The sequence below is a fragment of the Saccostrea echinata genome, unplaced genomic scaffold, assembly GCF_033153115.1.
Source record: "Saccostrea echinata isolate AGI-Se365-2 ecotype Australia unplaced genomic scaffold, CSIRO_AGI_Sech_v1 ptg000054l, whole genome shotgun sequence".
Classification (NCBI taxonomy): Eukaryota; Metazoa; Mollusca; class Bivalvia; order Ostreida; family Ostreidae; genus Saccostrea; species Saccostrea echinata.
Window position 1 is genome coordinate 10,123,036 of NW_026889803.1, and position 26,306 is coordinate 10,149,341.

Below are 26,306 nucleotides of genomic sequence, written 5' to 3' on the forward strand. Positions count from 1 at the left end.
ATATTGATAACAAATTACACAGCAATATGAAAATAAGTTTGTTTTAGAAAAACATCATCTAAAAAGAATGCAACATGAAATATCCAAAATTTAAGAAATTTTTCCCTCTTATCTACTACAATGAAAAAGTTTTACCGTAATTATTGTTTTATCAACAAAGAATTAATAATTGCTACCTTTAATTAACCTACTTCCAAATTCACCTAACTCACAATCTGAAATTCCACTTTGGAAAAATAGGAATTAACTTTCTACCTAGATTTTTTTCAGGTAAGTAAACTGTTTAAACATCCCTTTGAGCTATCAATTTCCATTTCTTTTGAACTCCAAATGTTCATAATCACTGTGAAATAATAAACAACAATTATCACTTGGTGGGATATCTATCTATTGTTTGAGGTATCACATCATTGTTTACAACTCCATGCTGCAGGTGCTTTTAACAGGTGCTTGTTACACCTATACCCCATTATTTTCATCACAATCTGCCTCCTTCTTCACTTCCCAACAATGAGCCTGTATAAAATTCATTAACTCCTTTCCAACAGCCTACAGGTATTGGTAAAATTCGCAACTTGTCCCATGATGTGCTTCCTTTTATACAGAACCTTAGTTTTTAGCAACAATCAATATTTCTCATTTTTCTGCTTTGTCACTTGATTAGCTAAATTTCCCCTGCACAGTCAACAAGGGCAGTTATTTCTTTGTGCAGAATCTTCAGAGTGACCTTATTTGTTTGATTGAAAATGACAAAATAATGCAATCCTAAAAATATAATGATAATTTCATTTGTCAAATTTAATTTTCTATCATCATTGACCCTACTCTGTCCCCCTAATTCAAACTGGCAAAAATATAAATTTTTCAAAAGGCCTTCAAAGCTAGGAATAATATCAAACTTTCCTTTTTACGAGTTCAGTGTATTAAAAGAGTGGAGCATCTTAGTACACTAATCTTCATCAAAGTCAGACAGGTAGTTTGTTATAAGGCAAGAGAATCATTTAATTCAGGCTACCTTTGTAATCTATTAATAAGCATACAAAATGCTTTATTTCTGCTGCTTTGAACTGTGGAAGAAGGAAATCATTTCTTCTCAGCCCACAAATTACATTAATACTGCATATAGAAGATATTTAACAAACATAAACTTGAGTCATCATTAAAGTACACTAAATCAAATGCACTCTGTATATACGTGTATATAACAGTTTTTTTTTCTAAGGTAGAGTGTTGCACATCAAATATCCATGTTTAACCTCAATAATATGTACTAACCTTTGTGCACTCTTCCTCAAACTCTCTGAGCTGCTGGCATTGTTCAAGCTTGGAGAGCCGGTTATCAGCAATGTGAACCAGCTTAACCATGGTGCTGTTCAGGTTATCATATAACCTGTTCACAGACTCCATCAGATCTCTGAAAGAGGAAGGCATAGTCCTGATTTCTGACATACAGGTAACAGTGACCTAACCTGCAGCTGGGTTAATTAATTAGCTGTAGATTTTTAGTGTGTCCCCAATACCCTATAATTAATTAATCCTTAGAGGCATGATTTTATCATGTTCATACAAGTTCTATAAAAGGTTGAAATAAGTGTTAAATATTCCTTATTGATAAAATAAGAACACATTAAATCATGTTTCTCCCAGTTAATACTACAACTCTAACACAAATTAGACAATAGTCACATATAAATTTTTGTTTTCAATGGGTAGTATGAATAAATTTATTAATTTGATTCAGATCAGACAAGGTGTAAATAAGTGCTTCTGAGTGTCATTACAATGCTATAGAATTCTGCTATAAATAAAAAAGTCTCTGCTATTTTGCTCATGGTTGAAAAATGTGTTTCTGATATTAAGCTCACCTGTAGTCTTCAGAATGTCCCATGTGAGCATCCATCCTCCTGAGGCAGTTGATGACAGACTCTCCCTCATTCTGGAGGGAAATCAGTCGTGGATCATTGAACGCTGTCCTCATGGTCTGCTCATGGTGCTCGATGAGTTGCCGAGCTTCCTGCATTGAGACTGGCATGACCTGAGGCTCACTGAGTTCTTGCATGGTGACCATGAGATATTTAGCTACATTTCTTATTTTGCTCATAAATGGATCCAATTCCTGTATAAATAGTTTTGAGCTTTGTTTTTACTTTGTAATATTTTTGACATGCTGATAAAATAATGATCCAATTTGTTGCACCCTGTTTGTAAAATTTTCCCTCATTTACAAATATGAAAACATGACATACATGTATCTTTTTCTATATCATGAGACATCATACCACATGAAATCGGATCCACTCCTCATGATTATACATGTAAAGACCATCTAAATCTAATGGAAGTTGGTCCAAGGGAATGAACTCTCGTAATAACTCTGGGGCTAGAAGAACATCCAGCTTAAAGAAACAAAATATTATTGAATCACAAAAAAATTTCACACAATGCTTACATGAATTATCTTTCTTGATAAAGTTAAGCCTTACCTTAAATGGTGTCTGGGAGTCAAATACTGGTGACATTTGAAGTAACGGCTGGGTGTAGGTATCGGCTAGGAAATGTAGCACAGCTATACCACCGGGACAGTTCCCCTGCAATATTCAACAAAATACAAACTATCACATTACATAACAATTGTTAACTTTCTTTGGAAGGAATAAGGTAGGAAATGTAAAAAAGAAATTCAAAACTATCTTAATACATAATTAATCCAGTTTCAAAGTAAACAGAATAACATAAGTTCTTTTAGCTTTTGATCCACATTTTTATTAATATATTACCTCAAATAGGTATAGACTCTCCAGTAAAGTATTGATAATAGATGTAGTAGCACCCTGTATCACTGCTACAATTGTTACCCCTCTAATACGAACTTCCTCCCTGTAAACACAAACAATAATTTCGTAAACAAAAGTAATTCTTAACTTTCAATAGCATTTCTCCTCACTGATGTAGAATTGTATCATGAAATAATCTTACTATGGAAAATTTTGTTACAAAAATGATTTAAATTTTCAAAATTTATTTTAGATAAACATTCAAACTTGTTTTGCTTCCTATTATTTTCAAACGTTACTATTTTATTAGACTTTCACACTGGTTTTGCTCCCTATTTAGATACATTGACCTGACAGAGCTAACTATTTCTTGACCTACCTGGGTACACTCCTGTAATACATGAGAAGCCTGGCTAGCTCTGTACTAGGTACCTGCTGGTTCTGCCACAAAGAACTATTGGTAAAGATGAACACTACTGGACGTTCCTCCGAATCTCGACTCCCTGAACAAATAAAAACCCAACTTAAAAACTAACTAAATCATAATACAAGCATTTTAATTTATACATTTACAATAAATATTAATATTTTCATTCTCACTGGTCAGATGTAGATAGAATACAGGGCTTCACAAAACAAATGTTAGTTTTAATGGCTAGTGAATAGTCTTGAAATACCATAAGAAAGAGTCTTTGCAGTAAACCCAAAATATTCTCTTTATTTATTTATTAATACCTGAATTACAATTATGATATATCATATGCAAATGATATGACAAATGTTTACTCATTTAAAATACATGTATAGTTTTCACAAAACAAACCCAGGTGAAGTGCTATCCATTCTAGGTTAGCTTTCCTGACAAAATCATGCTTTACTGTATATAGTCTGACAGTAAAACATCAAATTGTTGACATGATTCATAGAACTATTATCAAATTGCTATCATTCACTGAGACTAAACTTCCTAAATTTGGACTGACTCATAAACTATCATGAACACAAGCATTAGCAATGTAAAATCTTGCTCACTGGATCAAAACAAAATGTATCAATGGAAAAAAAAACCCCAAAACATTCTTTCCTGTGAAAGGGACTGCAAAATTTCTCTCTCTCTCTCTCTTTCTCTTTATTATGGTCCTATGTAAGGTTGTTAAATAGCCCTTCTAGGTCACTAGTAATAAAAATCAACAGGACTGTTTTAAATAAAATACACTTAGTTGTTTATCTTATCTTGTGTACACAACTCAAAAGACAACTTATTCTAAATATCAACAAAGAACAAGATCAAAGGACAATAATTCGGTAAATATCTGTTCTCGCTGTCCAAGGGACAACTAGTTATGTTAAGCTTTAACTACATTGACCCCTTCATGGACAAGTCCTTATATATTGCTATCAGTATGTGTTGCTGTTTTTATCCCCTCTCTTTTGAAAGCGAGCAAAAGCACAAGACATTCTGGCATTATGTGAGACATGTTGACTAAAGGGTTTCTGATCCCAAAATGTCTTAACGTTGCCAAAAATTTTAATCTAAATAAATCAATTAAATTGATATCGATGGATTACTTGATTTGAAAAGATAATCTTAAGCATAGACTTTATGGCTGATAGCAGTGAAACAATGCATACAGGTTTCTAAAGATAGAAGCCTGTACTATACAAGGTCAATTCATTGACAAGGAGATGCAGTGCATTTGTAGGACATTACGTAACTGGGGATCCACTTACAAATGTTTTCTTGACTAAACCCAGGCAATCCACTCTGTAATCTTGAATATTAAGCCAAAATTTAATTCAAGAAAAAATTGTGAAATTCTAAATATACAAGATCTGACATTATGCTCTTTCTTGATTTAACGTTTTTCCTGCATATCTATAATAATTTGAAAATTTTTTATAGGTTAATGTCCAAGTATTTTTACATAGCAATTCTGAATCCCAGCATTTTTGGACATCGTAATAAACGTTCCTACTTTGTATAGATCTGTGAGGAAATGGTTTTGTGCTTTGGATTTACAATGCAATGTGTTCTATCTTATAACCGTAATAATGAGACCCCATATATGGTATAGCAAATAGAGTGTTATGATGTCAGGGCCCTCAAATGTCTATGATTGGGGCCATTGAAAGGCCCAATTCCCAATTCAAAAAAGGTACCTTTCTTTTTTCTCAAGTGAATGCATTAATTTTCTCAATAATCATTTCCCCCAATATTTAAGAACAAATAGTTAAACTTTAAATACTTAAATTTGCATTCATATTTATCTATATTGCAAAACACAAATTTAAATTATAACACACATCAGAAATCCAATATGTAAAGATTTTTTAATGTATAATGATTTTCCAAAAATTACAATTTTACAGGCCCTGGCCCCAGTCCCAAAAAATGGTGCAAGAGCCCTGGAAGTTTATTAAATGACATGGGTTTTGGTTAATGTGAAGAGTACTAGATTTATATGGTCGATGGTGCCTGGTTTGATTCCCAGCTTTGCCACACCTTTTGTAATTTTTTCTATATCATAACAAGCTTACACCAAGAGGTATGGAGAGAGAATTTCTACATAATATTAAAATTGTGTTCCCCATATGATTTGAAATTCTCCATTCCTGACAATGGAGCACTCCAGCAAAAGAATGATGTCACCAGTGGATTTTCATTGTTTTTATCTATTTTTCCATTGATATGACTTGGTTTAATGTTTTCTTTCCAAAGAGGAAGAAACATGCCTGCTGTGAACTACAGCAAGCAATTTAGTTGTTACAACTTTCCATTAATAGGAAGAATTCTCTGACACAGCTCCTATAATCTTGTCAATGTCTGCCAGACTTCCCTTAAAATTAATCAAAACCTAGTGCTTCATCCAGGGAAAAAGGAGACACAATTTTCTGCCTCATCTGCCTCAATCAGCTGGAGAGAGAGAAACCTCAGTGTGACCCCCCCTGTATCCTCGAATGACCCTCAGCAATCATGTGACCTATGGGGGAGTCAAGCAGACCTCTGGCTTTATCCCAGACCACCTTGTGCTATGACACAGCTGACATGCCCTGATTTCTGAGTGCACACAACCTGTTGCTGCTGATAACCTTGGCTTATTGTATAACAGAGTTTACACTAATGGGTGTGTATTTAGAGTCCTGCTGTGTTATTAACTCCACCTTCATTCTATTAAATGATGAACAGGCTGTAACTAATTTTGATACACTGCATAATATGAGTTCGACCATGAATTGATTTTTGTATTCTTCTTGTATTTGAAAAAGAAGAAAAAAACTATTACCCCCCCCCCCCCCCCCCCCACCACCATCCCAACACACACACACACAAAATAAAGACAATCATGAATTCATTAGGAGCATACACTCCAGTAAAATTACCAATAAAGAAAAATCTTTGTATGTAACTTTTAACTAAAATAATGACAAAACAGACTCTAACAGGGAAAATAAAGATTTCAGAAACGATATATTTATAGGCATATGATCTAAATAAAGTATTCAATTTAAACAGAAACAGAACCACAATCATCAAATGAAGTGTCATAAATCCCCCTCAATTCCCTAATAATTTTGTCCAATTTAGAGTTCTCCAATAGTTTACACCTAGAGTTGGATAATATTTGACATCTGGATAATACAAAGTGCCAATATCAGCAGGTCAAAAGCTCTACTGTCAATACCCAGGCCGCAAGAGCCAACAGGGCTTTGTTTACTCTCTACATTGTTCTGATCATTGTAACAAATATTTGTGATACTGAGAAATTCTTTACAATTATTAGCTATCATTACTAGGATAATTTTATGGAGTACATCATATTTATACAACTTGTGGCAAAGTATTTATCTTCTCAAATTTACTTCTCTCTTTAAGTAGCCTGAAATCATTTTGTTGTCAATATATATTTACTTTTTTCAAGAAATGAACATTGCCTCAACACTTCTTAAATTCTTTTAGTACATATTCTATTCTAATATTTTTGACCAAAGAGTGAACTCTGAACCAATGAACCTTAGCCATGAAGTTCACCAAACAGCCAACAAAGTCAAGTCACATTTTTATGTAAAATTCTGTCATTTGTGTAGCTTGGAACAAATTGAAAATCCTTTTGATAGAATGCTTTAGAAATTCAAATTGAGTAGACTATGAAATCACTGTTTAATGTTTGCAAAGTTGTCCTCAAGGGAATTAACTTAAATTCAATTATTCTGCTTAGTAAAGCCAATGTTAACAAATGACACCAAAGCAGTCTACAATGGAATTGCCCGTTAGATAAATAATGTCAGGCAGAAGTTTGGGTGGAGTATGGAGTGTTTTTAAGGGTACATTTTTTCACATGAATCTGAAGTCTATGAAAAGAATAACCATAATGTACTACTGGAACCCAAACAGTTAATGACTTTAGATCCCCATCACTGGAATCCCAAACAGTTAATTACTTATAGATCCATATCACTACTTATTGATCCCCATCACTGGAATCCCAAACAGTTAATTACTTATATATCCCCATCACTGGAATCCCAAACAGTAAATTATTTGTGGATCCCATCACTAGAATCCCAAACACTTAACTATTACTGGAATCCCACTTCTTAAAGAGTCCCATTACTGAAACCTGTACAATTTATTGCTTTAGATCCCAACCATTGTATCCAAAACAGTTAATTAATTATAGATCCCCATTACTGGAATCAAAACAGTTAATTACTTAATAGATCCCTATCACTGGAATCCCAAACAGTTGATTGCATTGGAATCCCACACTTTGTCTTTTCGGGAATGCAGGAACTTCATCAAAAGTGGGTTTCTAGAAATGCTACCACACCCTTATATCTTGAAGGAAATTAATAACAATGTATCTCTGTTGTGAGAGAAAATGAAAAAAATTTATCTTTGCAAATAAAATAATTTTCTAGGATCAGAATAAGTGTCAACAGTGTCTTACACCAGTCTCAATTAATTGACAGCCAATACTGCCACAGCTAAATGAATTGAGATTTGGCCAAAAATTATACATCTGTATCTTCAATCAATCAAATCTGTCAATAAAATGATCAACACATTATTTTTCTCACACCTCTCATTCATATAACCAGCAGTTTTATCCTTCTAATTCATAACCAGCCATCTGTTTTGCTATATTGGCTCTGATTTGAACAACTATAATCTTTTTTTTTCTTTGCATCTGGACCAATGATAGGGTTAATACCAGAAGCCATAACAAAACACAACATAACAAAATCAGAACATGTATTGTTTAGTAACACAAGTATCAAATGAAAAATTGTTTATGAACTTTCATAATTTACATTTTAATGATTTCTATATTTAAGTAAATTAGCATTTCCCTCTTCAAAATTACAAAAGGATTTAACGAATAACCACAGACTTAATTCCCATGGACATTTGTCCTTATATAGTGTGTTTATACATGTATCAATGGGTTGTAAAAGTGCAGCATCCTGATTAGTAGAGTAATGACGCATTGTCAAAGTCCTGAATATATTCTAAAGATGGTTGTGCATGTATATGAAAGTGTTGATTAAGGAATGTGTCATGAAATATTAAGGAAAAGGTTCATTTGGTGTAATGCAAGAAAGACTCCAGAAATGTATACAGCTTGTCATATCAAATCATCCACAGGCTTACTAGATTGTGAATATAAGCTTAAAAATGTGGACACAGCATTTCCCAATGTCATTTACAAAACATTAAAAAGGTTAACTACAGAATCACTTAATTTTAATTAATTGTACAACTGACACCGGAATAACACTCAGATGTCAAAATTAATAATATCATCATCAACATTATACCACTTCCGTAAACATTAGTCTTTTACTTTACCTGGAAGAACTGCTATTCCTGAATTAAGAAGTTTATAATCAACATCCATTATAGTTTTGGGGGCATCCAAATTTCGATGTTTGTAGAATCCTGGACTCCTAGGACTATTGGGCCTTTGCCCTCCACCTGGCCCTGGGCCTGATGTGGCCCCACCACCATTCGAATTCATTGCTGATAAGCCCTCTGAAATAACATGGAAAACTTGATGAAAAAGGAACATTGCAAAAAAGCATATGTTTCATATGTACAACCTCTCTTTGGCTAAGAAAAGATCAAGTTAGATTCAGTAACAAGGTGGTATGTGAAAAAAATGCCTAAATGACAACAGCATGAGATGTTTGGAGATGTATGTGAATGTTTTCCACGTTTGATACATTGGAAAGGCTCCACACAATTGTAAATTGTCGGGGTTCCTCAATATAAAACACCAGTTTGAAATACCTGACACCTATAATCAAATGCCTCCATCAAGACAGCTTCTCAGGATAAAATTTTTAAGAAAAAGAAGAAAATTAGGATAATATATCAAATCTATAGATTAGACTGACCATTGGAGGAAATAGAATTTGTTACCTGTAAATTATGTGTACAATTATGATACACATATCTTACTAGGTAGAAAACATACCTGTTGTGTCAATTTATCCTATATGTCCAATGACACAAGCTTACAACCACACAGTGAAAACCATCTTATCTAATCAATCTATCCTGTTCAACTGCACACTACATGCATCAGTGTTGTCATTCACAAACCTTGTTCAATGTTTGGTATATTATGTGTCTACATAAGCAAAGTTTTTCACCAATGTCACATAGCTCAAAGACCGGGATGTAATATGTAAATTCAAGTCCCTTGTGTATAAACACTGATATCGCACTGCTCTGCCAAACTGCAGGTATATTGTGACCAAAGTTTAAGTCTTTAGTTAAATAAAGACGTGACTCATCATAACAAAGAATACCGCCAAATTTCGATTTTTTCCCACCTTACCTGTGAAACCAGCTAAGAAAATGTTCCCATTTAGTCACCCCAAGTCTCATTCAATAATTCTAATCTATACTATAGATTTATTGTATAGGTCGTACTTTAAAAGGTTAAAATGTTTAACATGAGTAAATTGTTTTAAATCTTTGTTAACATTCATCGATTTCTTTCCAATATAAATTCTCTTAAGAAAATCTTTTTCCTTGGTCTCTTCTCCCTCTGTCTATAAAACCACATTAGGAACATGTACATTTTCATTATTTTATGAAGTGTGTTTGCAGGTAAATGTTAGATGAATTATTTTCTAACCTCTCTCACCTTTATTTGGCCAGGGGTAAAAAAAGAAAACATTCTCCTGTTGTCAAGGTTATTCACACCTTAGTTTTTGTAGGATAGACATATTTTTTCTGAATGAAAGATGACATTCAAGGAAAGAAAAGCACTTTATTTGCACAGAATTGCTTGCCATTCATGATATTCTAAAAACATATTAATACATACTACGAAATTGTAACTATTTACTAATAGATTGTTGAATTAGATATAGAAACCACAACTGATCTTCGTATCTATTCAACATTAGCTAACTTTTTACTAATTGCTTACCATTGAGGGCATCTGTCTCTTGGTGATGAATTTCTAAAGCATTAAACAAATCCAATTTTAAACTACAGAACTGTTCATATTTTGTTAGTATATCCACAAATCTGAGATGGTTTTTAATGATATCCTGAACTATTGATGGGTATTCATCTATGTTCCCTTTGTTCACAATAGCATTAGAGAGCAGCTCATTCTTACTGGTTGGAGAATTTTGAATAGGTTCCATTAAACCTTCTTTCTCCAATTCTTGGTCACTTTGCGCACTGACTAACTTTCCCTGGTCCACATTTTTATCCTGTCCTAATTTGCTAAATACAGACGATTCTGACCTTTCAGATTCGTAGTCATTTTCTGGATAAATGTCATTGTTAATGTCTCCAAGTTCAGAATTAGATTCATCTTTATTTAAGTTCCCTTTGTCACATTGTGATTCAATCACAGAAGTTCTGGAGGGTAATGATCCTGTATTTTCATATAAAGGGGACCCCTTTTCCTCCATGATCACATTCCTGTCCCTCTGTGTGTCACCGCCACTGGAACAGTCACGAGACAACACATCCTCAGTACTTGCTCTGACACCCATTGACTGTGCCTCAGTGCTGCTAAAGTTGTCATCAGCAACTCTACAATTAGCAGTCACAGCTGTACCCTCTATCTTGTTAGTACTACTTCCCTGGCTTTGATCAGTCAGAGCATTGTTCTCATTACCACTCTCATTTCTTCTCTGTGATTTTTCTGCTGACTCGCAATAACCGCCACATGCATCTTTCAGAGTGGAGTTACCTCCCATGATGAACTCTTCGGCAGGTTTTGCCCCTGATACTAATACTGAGGGTGAGTCCTGTTTATTTGGAGTATTGTCTGCATCTGAGACACTCTGGCTAGAAATATTTTCTATCGTAGGATCTGAGTCAGAACTAGCAGATGTTTTTGCATGCCCTTGTGTTTTATTCTCAGCAGATGTAATGTCAAAGTCAAAATCACTGTCAAAATCACTGACCTCTGACCCTGTGTTTGAAAGGTCATCAGGGTTCAAGTAATCATACATGTCCTCATGATAAACTTGACAATTCTCAAGAACCTCCCCACTTGTCTCAGATCCAGTACTGAACAGGTTTGCATTTTTTTCGGCAGACTTATCCTCTACACCATGTGACATCACTAGTTCCTCTGACTCAATGTCGCTCACATCCGAGTCGGTGAAAGGAAAATGCTCAGAATTTCTAGCGCTGTGATATTCAGTTGGAGATGACAAGTTAGATTCTATATAATCCTTGGTGTCCACATAATTTTCCAGCGAGGAGCTCGGACTCACCCTTCTTGTTGCCTTGTCTATATCAGTTCCTTTGATAGCTGTTAGTTCACTTTCAACCTGTTGTATATCCCTTTCTTCAACCTCGTTGATTTCAAAGTCAGCTATGATATTTCCCATGCTGAATTTATATCTATTTTGCAGAAAATTGCCAAATGATGAATGGTATATAACTATAATTGAGACATAAGTCAATACTCTGGTAATTTATTTTTTGCACAAATAACAGCTTCTCCTATTTCCTGCACAACAAATACATAGGCATGATTTTTTCATATGGCACAGGATCAAAATATACTGAGAACCATACACATTATCTGTTACAACAAAAGATGATGTTCATACAGGACAGAAAGTATTTCTGTCATAACCCAGCAAGCAATAATATATCTCTCCTCTTTTGACATCAAGGCACTACAAGTTGCTGAATAATTCAGTGTGATATAATCCCTTTCCAATTGTAAGATGGCAATTGCATGCACAATTAAGAAACAATCTAATTGACTTTTTCTTGGAACAAGTGCAGTACCTCTGCCTCACAATGATGTAACACATGGGAAATATGAAACACAGGAGCCATATTCTTTATTCCATCACGCTATATCATGTAGAGTTATTACATGTAAAGTCCTTTCCTTTAGTATTCGCCTGTGTTTTTACATGCACACAACTGTCAAGTCAGAGTATCATATTCTCAGCCCCTGTTTACACTGTCTCCCCTGAGCTGAAATCTACGACCACAACCCCTACACGTGAAATGTCAGCCAGGTAGTTTTTTTCCCCTGTCCATTACTCTCAATTCAGTGGTCAGATGACATCCCATTTGACCTGAGTTAAAAATCTTCTGTCTCTATTAAAAATGAGATTGTATACTCCTGATGTGGGAATGATAGGCAAGCTAGGGTAATGACCAACCTTCACAGCACCTCTCCTAAATAAACACTCTATCTATCATACATAATGGTGTAGCTAGTCCTCTTATGTAATACGAAATTGATGTCATTTAGAAATGATTCAGAACAATAGAATCATCATAACGGCAGGGGAATATTCCACCATTAAAAGCTGTCCTCAGGGAAAAATGGCCACATGAACAAAACTACTACACATATTTTCTATGTTTCCCTTTTTTTAAATGAGTTTTCTGGCATTAAAATCAAAGCTGCTGCAAATTGCAGAAATCTGCACAATTATTGGATCTGCAAATGATTCCTCAGCAGTTCTCTGCTCTTCTGAATGCATTAATTAATATTGCATGAAATCCATTATGGTCACTCACAGGGATGTATTATATTCCTGATTAAGATAATCCCTGATTAACTACTGGGCATCTCTCTTGTCTGTATGGACAGTTGAAGGGAACACCCCTTGATTTTCTCCTTACAAAGTCTATATATAACCTATAGGAGACAGGCAGGAATCAATATGAGACTGCAGAATCAATAGTCACATTGTGTTGCTTCAGGGGTGGTAACTCAATGCAGTACACCAGCATTGACGGAAACCATGCTCTAAATAATCTCTGTGACCAGGATAAGGGGATAAAATACTAATGGGATTATCTTGTGTGTTAATTGGCAATGTCCTGATGTTATATGGAACAGTACCAGTATTTCTTCTCGTTTTGGTTTAAAGTTTATAAATACATTAAAAAAGAACAATGAAATTTTTGTAACTAAAGCTGTAATTTAATCTGACCTTAAGGGCAATTGAGGTGCCACTAATTCACATTTTTCTAATAGTTTAAATAATTACATTTCAAGTGCATAGATTTAGAGTAAAACTTTCAAGGGCTAGATGTCAAAAAAACTATATACCTCATGCTGATTTTCTTTTAAAATAGCTTGCAATAGAGGCATCCATCAAGGATTATACATACAAGTAATCCCTTCAGAAATGCAGACTTGGTGCATATGTAAACTTTAATTCCATACCTGCCAACAAATTTTTCACAAGGTACATTTTTTGTTGAACAGACAATATTTGACAGAGCAATCCTCAAACCATTTGACAAGCTAAGTCCAGTGCATTGTCCAAAGACAGGAACAACGTTCTTGTCCTGACAGTATGAAACAATTTGTAATTCTGATACTTCAGGGGACAATGCTTTTGCTTAATCCAAGATTTGCCATCTTGATAAGACTAGATAATGGCCTGATGGTATAACAAAGGAAAAACCTTTGTTGGGATATTAAAACAGTTTTGGTAACAGTGAATCAACTTGAATTTCACAAGAGCAGTCTTTATTTTCTTTTATCTCTCTACCTGATCAAAATATGGCATTGCGATTGAAAAGACAGATTATAAATGAAATACCTGTGTTTCCTGAAGGATAATTAATTTCATAACAAACTATTTGACTTCCTCCAGTCTCAATTTCAACATGCTGTTTCTTCAATGAATATATCTTTGAAGAATAAGAAACCCAATTTTTTAAATAAAAAATTGTTCATTTTAGACTAAACTGAGACTCATAAAAGCACCTGTTCTTAAAATCTATAGGGATGATCAATTTTTAGCTGTGGTCAACAACCCACACTAGCATTAAATCCCAATGATTTTAATTACAGTCCATCCCTTCCTGGTGCAGACAATATAACTGTCTCTTCTTGACATAGCAGACATAAACCAACAGTGTGACCTTTAACCTTTCACATTCTACACAGGGGGTGTCCAATCAAACAGAACTATGACCATAAGCCATTGTCATCATGTACCTCTAATTGAAAGTTGATGAGATTCTTATTGATTTTATACAGATATTTTATGTACCTGAAGATTGACACCATTGGGTCAAAAAGTAAACACACCTGTTGACCTACTCTTCCTGTACCATGTGTAAATTGCAATTAATACTGGTATTTATATAGATGATGCAGTAGTTATATGTCAAAAACTGGAGTCAGCCAGACAAAGCAACAAAAAGAAGGTGATAATACTATTTTTTATGAATACAATGGATACTCTTCGCTTTGGCAGGTCTATCATTCCTCAGTCTCCTGCTGTGGTCACTGCAAAAAATTGTCCTCAACAGACTCATATGATGTAATGTACACAATCAGCTGGTGTGTCTGGGTGTTTTAACACTAAAATCAACAACTACCACACAGAGGTACCTAGATACTGGGTCAGAAGGTCCTATAGAAACTGACAGTTTCACAAGGCAGGGGGTAACGTTTTCCAAAGTAAAGACAGCACTTACCACCTACTATCACATACCAACCACAAAACTGCAATTGTTAAGAAATATTTCTCCCCTAGTCATACATATGCTTTCTTCCAATTATTGACAGTTAAGACATGCTTTTAACCTCTTCATAATCCTAAAGTAACTGAACATTTTGTATATCTTATTCTTTTATTATTCAGATTACTGACATTCAACTTACCTAATTCTCAAGCTGCAAATGATAAAAAGAAATCCTAGAATTATATACATACCTGTGAGACAGAGGTAATTTGGGCGGCTACCATTCCATATCCCTGCCTGGTTTTTCAGTAAGTCCTCAATCATGCGATTTCTCTTACAGTCTTGGCAACCTTGAGTTGTCTCATCCCACTTCAGGTGTTGCACACTGCCTTCAAACAGTACTAAACACCTTTGCAACATATGCCCCAGTTCTTCATCTGAACATGAACTAGTTCTACTTAAAATTTCCATTGCAAAAAATCTGTCAATATCCTTGTTACAGATTACTTGTTCTTTAATTCCCGATGGTGTGCTGTAACAAACGTTGAGGCAAGGCTCATTCGAATTCAACACAGAAACATACACGTAGAAATCACCTACATTTAGAGAGTGTTCGGATAGCTTTCTTAGATGGATCACAATGTTTTCATTAAAACAAACTGGCCATAAGTCATGACTTCCACAATTACACCATTCTTCATCCTGAAAAATTAAATTGGTATCTCAATATTAAAATGTCATTGTAATCTTTGATATAACAAGTTTTACTTCAAAGCTATACATCACTGATATGAAAACATGACATTATCAATGCACAAAGCTTTTGACTTAAACCACCCAATAATTTTAGAAAGTACAAAATCCATTTCTGCTTAAGTCAACATTTGTACTCAATTTTCCACTGTTTATCCTAGACTTACTGAAATTCAAAAGATCTGAGAAAATATTACGGAACACTTAAATGAATGCTGCAACAGCCAAGAGCATACTTAGGGCCAGATATCCTTTTAAATTCCTGATGAATGAGTTTTGTATCATAATGTCAACAGCAAGGAAAATTGATGCATCTGTTATAGCACCAGATAACATTCTGACAACTTGAGGTAAACAATTAGCTTTGCTGGACAGGTGAAACATTGGAATGGAGAAGTAATCTTTTAGGTATACATATCAATATCAGGAATGCATCATAAAATTCCAAACCCATCCATATAGTCCAACAAAATTGTATCGAACCTCTGGAAAGAACTAAATATTTTGCTAAGTACTTGCATTATGCTACATGTATATCCCATTGAAATCACACCATTTTCATTAAAAACAAAATATGACTGTTATAGGCAGATATGCACTATAAGTGAATCTGATATATAAACATGCTTTACTCTATTTTCAAAAATATTCATCAGGTTTAAATTTTTTACTGCTTTAAAGTACATAAAAACAGCAAATCGCTTTACAAGGAAAGCAATCTAAAAAGTATGTTAGTTCTTGAAGATTATCATCAAAAGAACAGTGATATAACAATAATCCAAAAGTTTACAAATGATTATGTTAAAATAAAGTTACTACTTATATCTAGATTTAGGCTTCCATATACCACAAATTCTCATGCGAAAACAAGTTTTTCTTCAATACACTTGGTCAATAATCAAATCTCCTTTAAGGATAACTACAATCAAGGTACTTAATTATGATTAAACCAGGATAATCTAAGATCCAATTTGTGAAAAGCTGCAAAATGTTTATGTCATCTAATATGAATAATAAAAAAAACACCGTATAACATACATGTGTTTAAATACAATTTTTTATCTATCAAAATTCTTGAACACTAGCCATGAAAAAGATCACAATATATTAATTCCAAAATCATTAAGCATATCCATTCTTTATCCATCAATTTCAAAAGATACCTTTTCACTAGGAGCTCCATAAAGAACTTATTTCAATAAAGATGTGCTTTATTATGCTGTCTACCTACCAAATGTACATATCTATTCACTGAGTAAATTCAAAAGGACTCTGACAAAAACTATACATTGCAAGTCCATCTGAAGAATATCAAAAAATGTTCACAAAACCACCCAGTCAATAGAGGCACTCCTATTAATAATCCCTCTGACCTTGTCCAGAATGTACTGGGAATAGAAATTTCAAACTTCTTACCTAATCTTACAAGTTAACCCACTGGTCCAAACAACACACACATGGTTTTTCTTCTTTTTCTTTACTTATATGTTCTAATCTTAACCTTGCAAACACCGAGTAAGAAAATCTTCTTTCTTGGACCACCTATGTGTACAAATTTCCTAATCCTATGAAAGATCTTTACACAAGAGAGAAAGTAAACCGTTCGGTCACCAAACACGTACATAAGAGCAAGCTAATTATGTGTGACGGGTTAAAAACAAAGAGATGAGATGTCAATGATAGATGGGTGTGGCCAATTGTTCTCAGGGTCTTTTGTGTGTCCAAATATTGCTTGTAATCAGAAAGTAAAAGTTGGGTGTTTCTGAAAAAGGACTTTACTCTAGATATGATGATAACATACACTAATCATTAAAGCCTAAAAAAAAATTGCAAAGCAATAACAAAAACCAGACTGTGACATGCAACACTATCTGCTTCAATGCCATATCCCATTTTTTTTGTTTAATTTGAGGTTAAACATTATTCATAGGCATACCCGGTATTTAAGTTTCCTTTTTCTTATGCAGATAAAAGATGAGTAAAGGTCTCTAACCTTTAAGTTAAAATATAAGCAAATAGACAATATGTGCCAAATTTATTTCAAAATTAGGTTTTTTTTTTGCTTTAGTTAATTTCTGAGGAAAACAACTTACTTAACATTCCGCGAATTCTGTGAAAAACTATATTAGAAACAAAACATGTCAAATGGATAACTGTGTTACTCTGCTGGTTAATTTTAAGCCACATTTATCATGATACCTGTTGAACCAGATAAAAAGTCATTTCCAAATGTTTATGTACACTACATACGGGTCATAACCTTTACCCAAAATTAAACAATTTCTTTTACTTCAGATAATTGTTACAATTCAGGACGATTAGAATGCACAAAGGTTTTTAAAAGCTCCAAAACTTACTTACAAAGTTAGAATGCAGTTACAAGTGCTAATAATATTGCCAAAGAACAAGAAAGATCCATTCAAGCTATTGACAAAAGCAGTTTTTCTGTAATGGTGTAATGGGGTGACCCTATTAAAACCTGAGAAAAGAGGTTTGCCCTCGAAAATACCTTTGAAGTCATATATAAACTTGGCGTACCTGTGCAGGTATGACAGACCCCTTTCATATCTCTAACAACATTTACAGAGGTAGCCTGAGTAAAACAAGACAGGGAAAGTGAACATTTATAGACATTCCCATATACAATATTCCCAAGGCAGAAAGTGAAATAAACCATGCAGTTATACCAGTATATACCCAGTAATGATAATATTAAATTGTATTGGTCTCCATCATGCTCATATATAAGCAAGATGTTTTTAATTATTCTTTACAGCACCTTAGTAAAGCCTATTAATTAGAGAGTCGTACATGATCAATTTGTAGAACTAGTAATTAATACAGCACCTTGTAACAGTAATGTAAGGAGATAGATTGATAATGTCAATCTTAATGTATGCCTGCAGCTACTAGACAAGTTCACAGGACATGCTTTTTAACCCCCCCCCCCCCAAGTGCAAAATCTGAGGGAAAAAACATCAAAACATCAAAAAGAAAATATTTTTTAGTGAAATTCAAATAAGGAAAGGTAAAAAATATATTGGAGAAAAAAAGCTGCTTAGTTAAGAAATCACTAGAGTGTATAACATAAACAACTCGCAAACTCTAGGCCCAATCAATTCAAACAAATTCATTTAACAAAATAGGTTTTTTAAAATAATTATACAGAAAGGTAAACATATAATTACCCTTGCATAAAAAGCACAAGAAAAATCTACTCCAAAATATCAATGAATGCCTTATGGTATACTTGTCTGCTCTGTTCAATACCCTGGGTAACTGCGACGAATTAAATCTCCAAGACGGAGAGTTCAGTCTTAGAATGAACACACCTGTCGTTGTCACTGACCACCCTCCAATAGTCATTCACTAATTCCACCTAGATCATTTACAGGAGTCCCCCGTTTTTACTCACTGAACAATTTCAGCAGTGACTGTTTTTGGGGGTCCATACACTACCAAGTTTACAACAGATCCATTCAATGGAAATGGGTCACACTGTCAAAAACCTGTTCAAGCAGACAGCTTGACAAAGCAGGTCTGTCAATCATGTATCAATGGCTGTATCTTATCATTAGGAGCAGAGGAGAATACCTGCCTTTATATTTCTTTCAAGAAACCATTCTACAAACTATTCAGGTTTATGACCTATGTGCAAGAAAGCTTGCACAAAATGCTATGTATATACATTAAAATGAACTCAACCATCACTCAGTAATATATAGTTTTGTGTGTATGAACAAATTTTAAGAAAGGTAGTAAAAATTCTCCTACATAATTATAAAAAATATTCAATTCAGCTATTCTTAAAAGCCTGTTTTGTATGTACAGCAAACTTACTTAAATTTGGATGTTTTGCATTCCAGCAAGAAATTTTTATTATGGTCCCCAAATATTTCTGTGTTCTCCGATTTGGATGTTGTCTATTTCGGGGAAATACAGTAATACGGAACCAATGATGGAAGGTTAGGAAGGTTTTACTGAATAAATCCCTCATTAATTAGTAACTCACTGAACTCTTATCTTTGCCCTCTTATGCAAATGTAAGATAGTTTTATGGAATGCCAAGTAGTTTACCTGTTGTATAGAATACATGTAAATAAATGCTATACAGTAAATTCTGAGTACAGCTGCATACCCAACAGACAATCACTATAAGAGCATAATAAGTCAATGAAAAATGTAAGCTTGAACCTTAATTGCATCAAATTTAAAAAAGAAAAAAAAATCAAGCCATAAGAAAATTTCAAAGTTGAATGCATATTTTTTAAAAAAAAATATATGAATTTTGTGTTAGCCATCAAGAAATTTTCAAACAAGAAAAAAGTTTGAAAGGTAAAACAAATAAACTTCAAAGCAAAAAAAAAAAACAAAACAAAACAAAACAAAAAACCCCACAAAATATACCAAAATTAGCCTTAAAATCAAAGTGGACTCTGGATCCGAAATCTTTCTCCAGACGGGCACCATATAACATGCGCAGTTCCAAAATCAGCTGCCAAAATGACATCATGACAAAAGTATGTCTCTGGTGTAACAATAACAATGGTAAATATTTGACAACATTAGAACATAATCACTTTGAATTCCTGTGTCAACATGCCTCTTTGACCTTCCTATAATAGATTAACTGAAAGAGACAGTGTATTCCAACGAACAAGGAAAGAGTGAAAGCATGTTTTCAGAATTACATAACACCTTGAAAAGAAAACTAACATGACAATTAAACCATTTCCGAAATCGTTTATCCAAGACTGCATGTTTAAGCCTCTTTGTAGCTGGTCAATATAAGCTTATCAAAGGAATTTTGTCGTTTGACACCTTTAAATAAAACAATCCATATTGCATAGATCTCCTTATTCAACATTTCAATAAACACAATTACACAAGTAAAATATCAAAATACACACATACATATATAGAGGTAATTTCCGAGTTGAAACTTATCAAAAACAGAATGTACAACAGGTACAAAGAAATTAATGAATTACTCTTAATTAATGACTTAATTACTTTGATGTGTCACTTACTTACATATCTCAACTTTCAATTGTCAGTAGGCCACTAAATTTTAAATTTTGACAAAAACAAGACACGTATCTTTATCAAAGGTGAGGATCAAACCTGTCAACAGACATATCAACATGATAATGAAAATTAAAAACCTATAAAACTGTCACGAGAAATTAACCCTCCCCAAAAGAACCAAGCAATACACATTACCTATAGCCTACACCAGGAAACATCTCCATGTAACATCTACAAAAAATAAACCATTTAAATTTTTTACCGTTTCATTAACGTCTCAGCTTGGAAAGTGGAATGAGTATCTTGTTTACTGGTCATCTTGGTAAACGACCACAACTGTTTACCTGTATATAGAGTAACAATAGGAGTTCCTGAGTGGACAAGGTGCCGGCTCTTTGTTACCTTAGAGTGTGTACCTAGTAGTGAAGAGATACAGACCAGGGACAATCCAACCAACCCCAATCTTATCAGAGATACCTAGCCAACCACTTCTGTTTATCAACACCTATAAATGTCCCTACTTATAACTTTATCTGTCTGAAGAATGGGGTGGGGGAGGGGGTGGTGAATTAGCTTTCTAATTATATCGTGGGGAAAGGATGAGAGGACCAAGCATGGATCAATGCTGTAAATGAAGGGAAATTTTTTAAAATTTAAAATCAAATGAAATTCTTTTATTTTTTGTTACTTTAAATAGAAATTATTTGATACTGTAATTCATTTCAATTTTCGCCCCTTTCGCCCTACTTACAGATGGGCGAATTTAAAACTGGCCAAAATTGTTTGCAATTGTGAAAGGGCGAAAATAACACGGGGCGAAAATAACCCTGTATACAGTATATATGTGTATACATCTTGTGTTTCAGAAAATTATTAAAAAATCTCTTACATTATTCCTTTCATCTTCTCTAAGGTTTCAGCAATCCATGTTGCATGCCCATGTTGCTAATGCAAATGGCAACAATCTCTTTTGCAATTCGTCAGATTTTACCTTTAGCTACATACAGTAAATCATTGTAAAAGCTGAAAATGCTTCATTATACCTGTAATTACTTATATCCAGTTATTATTCATTATTTTCTTGTATTGGCTGAAAAATATGAATTTGTTGGTTTTACTGTACACTATAAATCTATATATATCTACACAATAATGTACATGTGTAGATGAAAAGGCTCAGTTGATACTAGTCTACATAATTAAATTGTCAGAAAAATTACTAGATTTACTGAGAATTGATATTGGTGCTAGTCTTTAAGCTCAAACACCACTCCCTCATAGATATCTAGAAGATTTAATAATGATAAAAGGCTGAGTTCTAATTGCTAAACACAAAACGGGTCACAAAAGAATACTCTCTTAATTGATAGTGTCTTTCCTCATCGATAAAAAATCTCAGTATCTCTATAGATGTACATAGTTTATCTAACATACTGATGAGAGAATTGTCTTGAATTGACGGGGTATAAAGAAATTTAGAAGGGGTTATTTTTATTCAATGGAATTAATGATTATCCACTGGGATCTTTTCTTAGCCTATAGAGAAGGAAATTTCATTTGTTCTGAGATGAATTTCCTGATGTAGGATAATAACGTATATGTGTGAAGAGAAAAAAATATTGTACAGCAAAACCTAATACATATATAAGGAACAAAAGAAGCAGGGTTTATCAATACATGTATATAGTATATAAAATTTTAAAATTAAAAATTATAAATTTTAGTGGAAAATGTATTAAATATCAATTAGACCCACACAACTACTTACATGTATCAATTAAAAATAAATAAATTTGTTTTTCGTGCAAATATCCATAAAATAAAAATAATGAATGTCTATTTTATGAATTTTAAATTTCTTGTACATTAGCTTTCCCATGATTTGAATAGAGCACAACCTCCAATACAAAGATTACAAATATTTACTAGTTAGAACATAGAATAAAGTATATTATACATTATGTTCTTTTTTGGATCATGCAAAGATTATTTTCATGTTTATTCAAATAAGTTCTCCAATATATAGATTCTCATAGAGAACTTTTTTCATACGAGTAAGGAAACCTTAAGACTAGTTTGTATTATTGTGTAAAACTGAACATTGGACAATGATGATAGGGCCATTTTAAGCATAAAGTGAACCTAGCTCTTTGGGTTTTGATATGAGACTGGCATAGCTTATAATCAAATTGTTGAATCCTTTTTTTAATTTCATTTTCACAAACTGAGTACTTAATATGGAGAAATGAGTTGATAACTGCTTGTAAAACATGATCCAATGCTCTTATTGCTCAAAGAAAGTCATAAAACAGAATCCGTTTGCTCAAAATCTCGCAAGTTTACTTTTTATAGAAAAAAAGATAAAGTCATCTACAAACTAAGCTAATTTTATATCTCACTCCAAACATCAAACATGTCTTATCGAATGCAGTAAAACTTCCCTCAATTATAATAGCTATTTACTCACTTTCAATTTATTACCCGAACACATACTTCTTGCCTGTTACATGACAAGTGAAAACTCTAGCCCACAAAAAAAGACTTCAGTCAGTTAAGATATCTGTATTGAAGATGTTATCATTCGAGCTAAGAATGCAAAAGGTGAATCCTTGTGCAATATGAAACCAAACAATACGACCCAAAATTATATTTTTAGCTGACAAGAATGATTCAAAATACAATGCTACTGAATAGAGCAGTGACACAGTCACGGAAAGGGATATCTAATACATACCTACTTAAAGAAACAAAGTTCTTCCATGTAAATGCCCGCATATCAATGTCAGCTGAAACTTATTTCACTGGGTCAAATATTTCTGTTTGCTCCATTTAATGCACCTTTCATATATTAATGTTGGAGATGTGATATACAATATGGGGTGCCATGACAAAGCTGAAGTGTGTCGGAGATATATGGACAGAAGAGTTATCTTTCTTTGCACTATGATGTTAAAACATTGCAAAGTTTAAGTCCAATTTATGAAAATTAATACAATATCTCTAAAAATTCCTTAAATTATTGTTTTCTCCTCTTTAAATTTACTTTAGTAGTTCGTGCTATGAAACTAGTTCAAATCTGTAAAAAATTTTAATCAAATTTAAAATGAAATTGAAAATCTGCTATCATTCTTCTGATAATACCAAAGCATAGAAACTCTTTTTATGCCTTTAAAACCTGATACTACTAAACCATTCAATCAGTCTCCTCACTTGATACTATTTTGGGGGGGTTGGGGTGGCAGTGGGGGGTTAATAATTCCTTTTATAACTATAGTTCAAGATTTTACTTTAATTGATTTTCCACAAATTACTTTATACCTTTTTAAGTGTTTGAAACATATTGCACACTGGTGATATAAATGAAGATAGAAACTGTGTGTTGTTGTCATGGTATTCTTCTTTACACACTGTTTTAGCTTCATTGATGGCTGCTGCAGTGCAGGTTTGATAAAAGACCTCCAGATGTCCTTGCAGAATATTGTCAAGGTCAACCACTTCATCCTACAAAAAAAAAAACACAAATACATCAGATAACAGGGGAATTACTTTAAGATAAGATCATAAGATAAATTTCTTCTCTTTTCATTAGCATTAAAAAAAACATGTTTGCATAAAAAAGACAGGTCAATACATACAAGCATTAGAAAAAAAATCAAATACATTTTCTTTTTTTTTCTTTAAAAAAGACTGATCTAAATATTAATCTTTTTTCACTTTTCTTATGTTCTCTCTTATGAGCCTGTTGATACTATCAATAGCCGCTAGATTGAAAACTTTCAGAACTTGAAACATGAAAATCTTGTTTTCAAAACAACAATGTTGTTTACCTGACATAATGGTCTTTATTCAGCTTTAGCTGACATTATCATACATCATCATTAACAAAGTTTACACTGTGTGCATGCAACCATGTTAAATTCCATTAGTGTTAAAGCCACCAGCATTACAGAAATATCTAATGTTTAAAATCCGTTCAGTTGATTCATTTCAATTAAACCTACATATTAATTTTCACTTCACTTACAACATTATTTTATGATTAACATGAACAATCTTACAGCTTACAAAAAGTATAAATCTTTTATTGGTAGATTAGGAAAATGATTTATATTGTACTGCAAAATTGTATTATTCCTAAAACATTTAAATAACTGCATCCTGTTAAATGTACCCGGTACTTCATTTTGCACTGATCATGTTTTAGCACCTTTTTGCATGCTATGACTGGAACAAGTGAACAACCAAGCTTGGCTCTAAATGCACTAATTCTTATTGTGCTAAATTTTGAGCATCAATTTATGTATACATGTTTATAGTATAAAACATACATAGCTTCTTCATGATATCCTGATAATCATATTCATATTGTCTGACATAGAAATTGTCTCAATAATTTGAATTTGAAGAATTTGAAGTTGTAAATATCCTAGCTTGGAAGATAATGATTAGGATGGTTTTGCAATGCTCTAGCATGCAAGGGATGTAAATAGATATTGTGACAGCTTTCATCCTGAGGACTTCTTAGTACTCAAGTCAAATATTTCAAGACATCTTTGCTCAGAGAACTTGAAATCAGATAAAAGCAAACTTGTAATCAAAACATAAGGGTTTTTGTTATATATTCTGAATTACAATCAATATATCAATCTTATTGAATCTCTGCATTTTCATTTGTTTCTAAATGGATAAACTGTATTAATTTCTTTCTTTTTATACCCCCCCCCCCCCACCACCACTTGAAAAGCAGGGATTATAAACTGATGGAAGTGTCAGTCCATATGTCCATCCATTACACTTTGGACACCCATCTCTCATCTACAACTCCTCCTGCAACACTGAATAAAATTTAATGAGACTTTCATAGGATCTTTTTAATGGATCTTAATAATAATGCCAATGTGCTCCTTCTATTTTACGTTCTGATTGTACAGATATTTGTGGTTTCCCATTACAAAACATGGATTTTGCCAATATACTCATATGAGAGCATGCAGGGGTATCATTTTGTGAGCTCTGCAGTGCTAACAGTACCTTTCTTTTTTTTTTTAAATTTGTTCACAATTACATTAATATTATAGGATATTGTCTTAGTAAGAGAGGGGGGGGGGGGGGGGATTTGGAAGAAATGTATGTGGAATAAAATGTTCCACATTCATTCATTTCTTTACTTCCATGTTAATTAATGTATCATTTCAGCCATTAGTAAATAATATAGTTGATATAGAAACTACTATCCAATTTCAGAAACAGCAAAATATAATACATGTATTGTATACAATGAACAGGTCAGGCATAATCTCTTGATTTAAATGTATATAGCCTAATTAGCTATACAGCTTTATTAAGCTATTCAAAATAGCTCGATAAAGCTCTTTTGATTTAGTTTTTCACAAATATTTTTGATATAAGAAAAAGACAAATAAATTGCAAGTATGTGACTACTTATATTTGTTAATGTAATATGGACTATTCAAAAAGCGATACAAATCAAACATCATTTAAACATTGCTGCTTTTCAAACACTTTTATGCAAAAGATGTACAGTTGAACTTTAGTATCTCGAACACCAATTATCTCAAATACCACTGACAAGTTAAAGTGATTTGGAAGTCCCAACCACTTATTCTTTAAGTAGTTTACCCTCGATATTTCGAATCCTCAGATATCTCCAGGTTTTTTCTTGGTCCCATCAAGTTCAAGATAATGACGTTCGACTGTATTTCCATTGTTAGGGTAAGGCCTAACTGTATACCTCCTTGTGTGGAGTGACAAATGGGTAAGTAAGATTACTTTGATTGTGCTGAATA

The 26,306-nt window shown here is 33.3% G+C and overlaps 2 protein-coding genes across 3 annotated transcripts in view; one reads left to right on the forward strand and one right to left on the reverse strand.

The window, feature by feature from the left end:
- LOC133171704 (GTP-binding protein Rit2-like) overlaps nucleotides 1-26,306 on the forward strand; it is a 117,403-nt gene that overhangs the window by 34,702 nt on the left and 56,395 nt on the right. The window lies entirely within an intron of this gene.
- The window catches only part of LOC133172003 (pleckstrin homology domain-containing family G member 4B-like), a 40,500-nt gene that overhangs the window by 11,740 nt on the left and 2,454 nt on the right, over nucleotides 1-26,306 (reverse strand). Inside the window, exons 2-10 of one of the 2 annotated variants that reach the window (XM_061306802.1) lie at nucleotides 23,818-24,000; nucleotides 14,970-15,420; nucleotides 8,626-8,808; nucleotides 3,154-3,277; nucleotides 2,778-2,877; nucleotides 2,484-2,588; nucleotides 2,280-2,396; nucleotides 1,866-2,116; nucleotides 1,276-1,414 (exon numbers count right to left, since the gene is read on the reverse strand). In XM_061306802.1, coding sequence (XP_061162786.1) covers nucleotides 1,276-1,414; nucleotides 1,866-2,116; nucleotides 2,280-2,396; nucleotides 2,484-2,588; nucleotides 2,778-2,877; nucleotides 3,154-3,277; nucleotides 8,626-8,808; nucleotides 14,970-15,420; nucleotides 23,818-24,000 — 1,653 coding nt within the window. Of the gene's footprint in view, nucleotides 1-1,275; nucleotides 1,415-1,865; nucleotides 2,117-2,279; nucleotides 2,397-2,483; nucleotides 2,589-2,777; nucleotides 2,878-3,153; nucleotides 3,278-8,625; nucleotides 8,809-10,219; nucleotides 12,091-14,969; nucleotides 15,421-23,817; nucleotides 24,001-26,306 lie in introns of those variants that run through there. The other variant, XM_061306801.1, reaches the window with a different exon arrangement.